Here is a 9479-nt window from a genome sequence, read left to right on the forward strand (position 1 = left end):
ACCATATTTTGCCAAAGTGCTGTGTATATAGGTATGGGTGTGTATGTGTGTGTGTGTGTGTGTAAAGAGATACAATTATCTTACTAAAAATTGTTCAGAACAGGTCCATTTTAAGATGTTAAAAATAAATTATCAGTGTGAAAATCTTGTTTTCTGTAGTACTTGAACTTCATAAAATGAGGTCTTTTTTCCTTCCTTGACTTATACTAAAGCATCACCAATTTGTTTTAATAAAATGAGGTCAAATTTGACATAATTAATGTATATAAAGTTTCCATGACCTCATGCGCTCCTTGGACATCTGTAATTTGCCATCTGTGCTTGCTAACAAACAATTATTGTTGATAGAGCCTCATTGAGAAGATTCACAGTGTATGGTACTGTCTTGAGTGCCATACACATCTAACAGGTTCATTCCTTCAGCAGATATTTAGCAGTTCCCATGGGCCTATGCACTGTATTGGGTGCAACTCACTCTGAAATGGTCTAGATTATCTGTTGTCCCACCTTTGAGGTTGGATAGATATAACTTTACAAATGAGATTATAAAAGATTGGTGTTGGTAGATGGGAAAAGCTCTGAAATGATTTTCTAGGTGTCAATACCTAAGAGATTAGCAAGCAAGTAGAATGATCAGCTACAGGTGTGAAAAGGTTGTAACCAGAGGTAGCTACAAGTCAGGTGTGTAAAAGAAGAGGGCTTTACTATCTGTTATTTCAAAGTACTGAAACCTATAGATTCCAAAACAAATAATCGCTTTCATTGCTTATCAGGCAGGCTTTTATGAGAAGCTGCTTCTAACCCTGTTTTCTCCTGGTGACCTTGGTACATTTTGCCATGAGTGATTCCTGGGCCAGTAGTTCACACTGAGTGTCTTTCCAGGTGCCTTAGTTGAGAGCCTCGCCTTCCGTCTTGCACAGCCACCCACAGACACATTGCTGCTCACTGGCAGGACTGGTTCTGTCGCTCCCTGTGCCATCCCCAGTCCTTCTTTAAAGGGAAAATTAAATTCTCTCTCCCTCATAGCACAGTGATAGAATAGGTCTCAGAGTATATCTTTAGTTAGTTCATATACATGTAGGCGTGTTTTCTTTTGTTAATTTCAGAGATTTTTTTCCCATTAGTAACATCAGTCATGTTTTCATGAAAAAGTAATTTGAAGAATTCCTAAGTATTCAAAACCAAGCAAAAAGTACAAGACATGTGGCATCTCTTTGTATATGCTTTGTTATTACTTTGAATAATTAGAAACCATAATAAACCAAAATGAAATCTACAAATAAGGCCTGCACTGAAATTGAATCATCAAGGAATTCTAAACTGATTTTAACTAAAAGCTAACTTTTCAAGGGCTTTCCCTCCATTTTGACATTTTCAGGCAATTCCAGGGCCACACAGATGGAGCCAGCTGTATTGACATTTCTAATGATGGCACCAAGCTCTGGACAGGTGGTTTGGACAACACGGTCAGGTCCTGGGACCTGCGCGAGGGGCGGCAGCTGCAGCAGCACGACTTCACCTCCCAGGTATGATCTGTGGCTGAGGCATTTTAAAGATACAGTTTTAGGCGGAGGTGGGCGGATCACCAGGTCAGGGAATCGAGACCATCCTGGCCAACATGGTGAAATCCCAGTACAAAAATTAGCTGGGCATGGTGGCGTGTGCCTGTAGTCCCAGCTACTTGGGAGGCTGTGGCAGGAGAATCACTTGAATGCGGGAGGCAGTGGTTTCACTGAGCTGAGATTTTGCCACTGCACTGCAGCCTGGCGACAGAGCAAGACTCTGTCTCAAAAAAAAAACAAAAAAGATACGGTTTTATGAAACATATCACCTACTGAAAGAAGACGCAGTTCACTTACCGTGTGATGATGTCACTTTTGACTCTGGATTAACCACTTTGAGGTCTTATTACTTTGAAATCGCCCATTTGACTTCGGTTCTCCCCTGTACAATTCAAATTATCTTGATTTTCTTCATAATTTAAGTAGTATCTACAGAAGAGATAGTACCTCCCAGATAAAAGAAGCGTGTCCACTGTGGCTGCTGTCACCGTCACCTGTTTTAATTCTAGATCTTTTCTCTGGGCTACTGCCCAACTGGAGAGTGGCTTGCAGTGGGGATGGAGAACAGCAATGTGGAAGTTTTGCATGTCACCAAGCCAGACAAATACCAACTACATCTTCATGAGAGCTGTGTGCTGTCGCTCAAGTTTGCCCATTGTGGTAAGCAAGCACCTTTTGTCCATTTGTGTTTTTATTTCCAAGTCGAATCCTTGAGTTCATTACCATGCCCCTCTTCAGAATTCTATTACTTCCTGATACATGCCTGCTTCCCCAACACCATGTAATTTTCTGGCATTAATCCACTTTAACCTTAAGGATTAGTGACTCATTAAATCCAGAAAGATAGGCTTTATTTTTGAAGTGAAAGTTATTTTTTACAAATGGATGAGTTTTCTGTTAATAGTTTGGTGTTCTATAAAGCAAATCTTGGTGTCTGACAGAGTAACACAAACATTGCCTTTTTCAAAACCCTTTACCTATAGGCAAATGGTTTGTAAGCACTGGAAAGGACAACCTTCTGAATGCCTGGAGAACACCTTATGGGGCCAGTATATTCCAGGTAACATGGTACTTGTTAACTACCACTTATGTTTGTTTAATCAAACTCTGTGCATTCTCTCAGATTAATAATGTGCAGAAGTGTCCTGGGAGGTCAGAGCTAGTATTATGCACATTGTACAGAGAAGGAAACTGTGTCCAAGGGGAGGTTAAGTGTCACAGCAAAGCTGTGGAGCTGGAGATAGTCCCCAGTGTTCTGAGCTCAGAGCCAGTGCTGTGCCTGATTCAGTGCTCACTGTTGCTTCATCATCAATCCCTTTTTGGAGTAGAGGTTTTATGTCTTCTGAGAATTTTGTACATGTATGTCTTTTTTAATTTTTAATTTTAAAAGTTGAGCATTTTGCTTAAATACACTCTTGTTAGTAGTAACAGTTTTTTTATTTTATTTTTTCCAAAGAAGAGTGTTATGGAAAAGTTTGATAAAAATCAGTTTTATAAACTTTTATTTTTCCTATTGACTCAGTGGAACTTTGTATAGCTTGTGAAATTATTTGTAGAAGGACCAAATTGTAGACATAGTACACATATATGCATGTGTGCACACACACGCTCTCCTCCTCTCTCCTACTAGTATGTGAGAATTTCATAGGCAAGGTGAAAGACTTGCCTTTATTAACCTTCTATATTTAGGATGTTATTTCCTAGTGTTCTTTTTTAGAAGCAATATAATAGACTTGCAGTTTTCTTGACCAAGTGGTATTATCATAAAGTAGATTAATTCCATCGAATCCAAAATAGTATGCAAGATAATCAGTAGGACAAAAAAAGCCAATTGTTGCAGTCATGAAGCTTAGAATTTAATACAGCATTTTTCATATCATGGATTATCACTTGTTAGATAGTCCCAACTGCGCTTTAAAAAAAAAAGTAGTACATTTTTTATAGTAAGCATAAGTACTATGTCTTTAAGTGTTTAAAGTATTCAGAGTCCTGGTTAAAATCCTGTGTTGTTTTCATTTTAAATGAGCACAGTTTAGTTAAAAATTAACATTGAATCCTTCATACTACAGTTGAATATGGTATACAAAATTCTGTGGTATGTTTTTCTTTTTAACTGTTGAACCTCTCCCCTCTCGCAAATTTGTGTTACATTTTTACAGTGGGAACATTAGGCTTTTTACTGGGAATATTTTTACATTCTTCTTTTTTTTTTTTTTAATGTGTTTTCAGTGCCATTTCTCATATCTGATCTCACTGAACTCTGCTGCATCCCTCTGAGGTGGTAGACAGGTAAAATGTCTACCTGTTTGCTATTGTAAGGAAACTGAGGTGCAGACAGGTTAAGTGACCTGTGCTGTTTTCCACAGCTCAACCTGACTCCAAGCCATCTGTGTGAAGTTGAGGGTTTTTCATACCAATAACACCCCGTCTTAATGGGTAGAATAGGGTTTGAAATAAGGTCTTGCTTTGCCAGCAGAGGTGCTCATACCATTGGCTTGCCTGCCTACCTGATGTCCCCAGGACAGAAGCCTCCTGACTGACCTGGTGAGGTGTCGCCAAGGGTGGATCCGATCCACCTCTGCCATTTTAAGAAAGTGCCACGTGGTGGCTCATGCCTGTAATCTCAGGCATAATTTGGGAGGCCAAGGCAAGAGGATCTCTTGAGCCCAGGAGTTCGAGACCAGCCTGGGCAACTTAGTGAGTCCCTGTCTCTACAAAAAAAGTTAAAAAATTAGGTGTGATGGGACACACCAGTGTCGTAGTCCCAGCATCTCAGAGACTGAGGTGGAAGGATTGCTTGAGCTCAGAAGGTCGAGGCTACAGTGAGCCATGGTCACTCCACTGCACTCCAGCCTGAGTGACTGAGGGAGACCCTGTCTCATTAAAAGAAAAAAAAAGCAATACTGTCCATGACCACCTTTGACCTTTCCTTGACTGGGCTTCTGTTTGGTCAAGGAGCACATTACATTTGCATTTGCTCTAAGTCCTCCATACTCATGGGATTTTCTTTCAGTATTTAACATTTTTGATTATATGTTTCTTTCCTAGTCCAAAGAATCCTCATCGGTGCTTAGCTGTGACATCTCCGTGGATGACAAATACATTGTCACTGGCTCTGGGGATAAGAAGGCCACAGTTTATGAAGTTATTTATTAAAGACAAATCTTCATGCAGACTGGACTCCTCCTCCTGGTAGCACTTTGCTCTGTCATCCTTTTTGTTCACCCCCCATCCCCGCATCTAAAACCAAGGATTTCAGATACTCATTGCAGTTGTGGAGTTTAATCCCCTTTCTTAACCTCACTTCCCACTTGCTATTGAATTGTGAATAGTCATTAAAAACCTGTGATACCAAATCTTCAGCTGTCTACTTGGAAGAACATGGAATAAGCATACTTAACAGTGAACAGAATCTTTAATTATGTATTATATCTGTAATATATTTATTTTGTTTAAAGAAGGCTTTCTAACAATGACTGACTAAATAAAGCTGTCTGCTCCTGCATTGATAATGAAGGTGCGTTGTATTTGATACCCCTCCCCCCCTTTTTTTGGCAAAGGAGGGGAAAGGAAGGTTTAAAATAATTGATTTAAAATGTCACTAAGTGTAGACTGATGACTGTATAGAGATGTGAAATGTATAATTACACATGGAAGCAATATGTTGCTGTGTTGTTATTAGGTTTTTTTGTTTTTGTTTTCTACATCTTTTAAAGACTTTTGGAAATTTGGCTGAACAATTAGAACACAACAGGCCAACTCATACTCATTTGGATCTATTTAGACAACGTTAACCAATATATCTATAGCTTTAGATTATATTCGATAAAAGTAATTGGACTTTTTTTCTTTTTTTGACTCGTTGACAAGTGTCTTTGTAATATGTTTTTAGTTCCCTTTTTTGTTGTATTATAGGCAGATGAACAAATTAAATTTGGCCTCAAAGAGAGAACTTACTCCCTTCTGGATATTTTTGCCACGTTTCTTTGCAAAAGGAGATATATATATCTTTAGTCAGTTTTGTTGTTATGAGAAATTATGGGTTATTTTGTGGCATGCTCTTTGGGAGCTGCACAGTTATGGGGAGGACTCCCACTGCTGTGCAAGTTAAGTCTTTTACAAAACAAGGACAGCAGAGGAGGGTCTGCAGAGACCTCCCTCTGAAAAACACAAAGAATGGACTCTCTCCTGGGATGAGGACTTGCTTTCTTTACCTCCGGTTCTTTCCATGTCTTAGTTGGATGTCCCTGAAATGGACACAGGCTGTGCCATTGTGCCAGAAACATTGTGTTATCTTTTATGTTGTTGTTGTTGCTGTTAAACTATAATACGTGACTTCTTTTTTTATTATTTTTTGTTTGAATGCTTTAAAAATCTTTTAAGTCTGTGGATCTGCTGATGTACAGTGCCTTTGCTGCTATGGATCAAAATCAAAAGAACCGTGTAGATATACTTTATTGTATAAGTAGAAAATTACTTAATTTCATACTAGAAATGGATGGATGCTGCAAGTTGAAATGGACTGTCCATTGACGTTCCTAATGTGGTAGCAGAAAAAAAAATGGTGTCTTAAGTGCTTAGTGTTTGATGTCATTAACGGTTTCGTAAAACTCTACAGTGTAGAAAGATTTTGATACTAAACTGTGCATTGTACATAGTTCTAATGCATTGTATTGACCACCAGTACTTCTATAATGGTAGATTGTTTGTGCATTCAGACTTTTAAGCATTAAACATAAATAACTTCTAGTATGCTTATTTTTCTAATTCTTTGTCTTGATGACATTAGTTCATTTTTTATCTTTGGCTGTGCCACTCCTATATATTAAAAATGCCTAGTTTTTTCGAGGGAGATTGTTGTTAAAGTAAAGTGGTTTTTTTTGTTGTTAAAGTAATGTGGGTTTTTTTCATTGTTGCTATTTTTGTTTTGGTTTTGTCTTTACTTGAGAGGAGCTAGAAAAGGTAGGTGATAGAAGTTAACAGTGACCAGTTGGTGCTAAATATTTATTGAGTACCTCTTTGATTTGTAAAAATACTGCCTACCAAAAGGTTATCATGTCCCTCAAACCCTTGATGCTTTAGAGCTATGCTGTTCAATATGGTTACCCTAGGCATTTGTGGCTCTTTATATTTATTAAAGTTAAATAAAACTAGAAATCTAATTTACCAGTCACACAAACTACATTGCAAGTGTCAAGTAGCCACATGTGGCTAATGGCTACCATATTGGACTGGACACATGAACACAGCCTTTAAGTTAGCCCATGTAAACCATTGCCAGCCATTTGGATTTGGGAAGCATTTCTAGCATAACACACTGAGGTCTTTACACCAGGCTTCTTGGGCTGCTACTGGTTGGGTGTATGAAGATTCAGTATAAGGAGGAGTTTAAATTAAGAATTCTAAAGTGCTGGGACTCAAAAATCTGACATTTTAAGGTTCTACTAAGTAGGAGGATTGGAAGCCCCACAGTGGTCTGGAGGGATCATCTGTAAGAGATACTTCGGTTGCTGAGTTAAGTACAGTATTCATCAATTGGACTGGAAGCCGCACTTGCATTGTGATACCATGTGCGTTGTTACATCAAATGATGACACACAAGGCATTCAAGGCTGGCTGAAAAATTAAAAACCATAAAAAACATGGGGGTAAGTGATCATCTTCAAAGATGTGTCCCTAGGCAGGATGATGGAGTTTATGTTGGACTGGGAAGGAATAATCTTCAATATCTGCTACGTACAGAGCACCGTACTGGCTTATATTACATATTTTTTATATATATATATGTATAATGTATATATAATATATACATACAGTATTAGCCACCTGCCCATTATCTCAGGTTTTTCACAGCTTGTGTACCTATATGGTCCAAAGATTTAGAAACCCTAAGGGAAAAGCAAGTCTGAGGAAAGTACTAATGCATCGAGTATATCTGTACACACTGGAAGACTGGGGGCATCTGGAGTAAGAGGGAGGTGATTATCTCGGTAAGGCACAGAGCAGAGTTGTCCATGTGGACCGACACAGTGGACCACACATTGTCCTAATGACATCTGAGCTCTGGGTGGCTTTGGAGAGGAAGAGCTGATGATCCCTCATAGAGTGGCAATCCCAGGGTCTGGACTGCAGCATCACCTGGCCTCCGAGAGCTGGATCCCCTCCCCACATGAGACACTGCATCCCCTTCCCCACAGCAGGGATTGTGTGAGCTTTCTCCTCTAGTGCCCAGCTATATATAGTAGTAGCATATATATATAGTAGTAATCTTTGCTGAATTCAGGGCAGATTTGGAGGGTAGTGAGCATAGAAATGTAAGTTCTTCCCACTTTTAAAGTATTCCTCCATTAATTCTTGTGTAACCTTATTAAAAATATTTAAAAGATGAGAGAGCTTTGGAGTAAAATCGGTTTGACACAAAAAGTATGACACATGCACAGTGTGCACCTCTAGAAGGTGGAATGTGCCTGCCTCAAGGGGTTGGAATTCCTTTTGGGTATCTGATGGGTGAAGTCTGTGATGCCTTTAGTTACCTTTAGAGAAATCCAAAACATTGGCTGTTGAATGGAATAAAAAACAGATGAATGCATAGATTTAACTTTTTTAGACAAGTGGGCATCTATTTCCTCTTATTGCTAATGTATTACCAAATTAAATTTTTATGTCTATATATAAATCTCAGCCCTGGCTTGATGTGCACAGTCTTGATGTTCTTGATGTTGTAATTATAATGTTAAAAGTAATTGCTTAAACTTGGTTTTTAGATTTACCATAGTTTTTGCTTCAGATGTAGTCTTGCAGAGTCTGAATAACAACAAAGATAGGAATCTCCCTGAATCAGGGAAAGCTTAGTTTCAGTGAGAGAAGAGAGCAGAACTCTCAGGACACTACAAGGAAACCCAGAGTAAAGAAGGCATCATGACCTTCGTAAGATTGGCGGGTCAAATGGAGAGTGACAGACCCTAAGTCCTTAGGGTATTTATGGATACACACCTCGCTTTGGGCCACTCTTTAGCAATATGGCTTCATAGTCTGAGGTGCAAGAGATCCAGCCTTGTCCTAAAACAGTGTATATTGGAACCTTAGCTGCAGCCTCAGAATACCCGCAAGTGGTTAGAAATTACACAGCCTTGGGATATCCAAAAACTTGGTTTCAAACCATCACACACAGCCATGTAATTCTGGGTTCCTGCAGCCAAAAGCAGGGGAAATTGATGTTCTTCAGCCAGAAGTAGTATTCTGGATAGAGGTGCTGTGTGCATGCTAGCCTTATGAACATATCCTCAACTGTCACCTCATCTACTTCTAGACATGCCTCAATCTGGACAGTTTTACAGTTGTGCTGTCCTAGAAGCAAAATGTCCAACTTAAGGTATTTGTTGATTGATATTTTTGACAGTTTTATGGAAATTTGTTCTGAGGTTCCGTGTCCAGCGTTGAGTAAGCAATTACAAAATTATGAAGATGTCAGTGCCAAAAAAATTATTTATTTGATATTCTTGGATGCTCATATCCAAAACCACCTAGCTGCTGCAACTTGCAAAGAGGTATTCAACAAGATCCAAGGTCCTGCGCCCAACAGTTTCTCACTGAGGCAGCAGCTCATAACCACCCCTGTTCTTTTGAGCTAATTGCATTTATCTGCCTTTCGGTTGAAACTTACATTCAGAACTAACAATGAAAATGGCTTATTTTTGATGACCTGAGCATATTAGAAAACCTCTCATGTATTAGAACATTTTAAGAGTAATGCTATCAAGATAGAACTCTTACCTTACAAGCAGTTTAGTTTGCATTTTTGGCAGCCTGTGATAGAATCTTGTGGGTCCCAGAAAGGAATTCACAGGAGACTCTAGTTTACCTGTCCTCAGGGAAAGAAAATTCTCAGCTAAGACTTCAGATATTTGGCCTGCAGAG

General features: G+C 39.0%; 1 protein-coding gene across 8 annotated transcripts in view; it reads left to right on the plus strand.

Annotated features, from left to right (window-relative positions):
• LOC100462498 (transducin-like enhancer protein 4) overlaps window positions 1–6314 on the plus strand; it is a 153088-nt gene extending 146774 nt beyond the window's left edge. For all 8 annotated transcript variants that reach the window (XM_024252264.3, XM_054520085.2, XM_024252265.3 and 5 more), the window contains 4 exons: window positions 1379–1526; window positions 2072–2222; window positions 2546–2622; window positions 4611–6314. In XM_024252264.3, the coding sequence (XP_024108032.1) occupies window positions 1379–1526; window positions 2072–2222; window positions 2546–2622; window positions 4611–4718 (484 nt within the window). In that variant the 3' untranslated portion in view covers window positions 4719–6314. The remainder of the gene's footprint in view (window positions 1–1378; window positions 1527–2071; window positions 2223–2545; window positions 2623–4610) is intronic.
• The last annotated feature ends 3165 nt before the right edge of the window (window positions 6315–9479 follow it).

The sequence above is a fragment of the Pongo abelii genome, chromosome 13, assembly GCF_028885655.2.
Source record: "Pongo abelii isolate AG06213 chromosome 13, NHGRI_mPonAbe1-v2.0_pri, whole genome shotgun sequence".
Taxonomy (NCBI): domain Eukaryota; kingdom Metazoa; phylum Chordata; class Mammalia; order Primates; family Hominidae; genus Pongo; species Pongo abelii.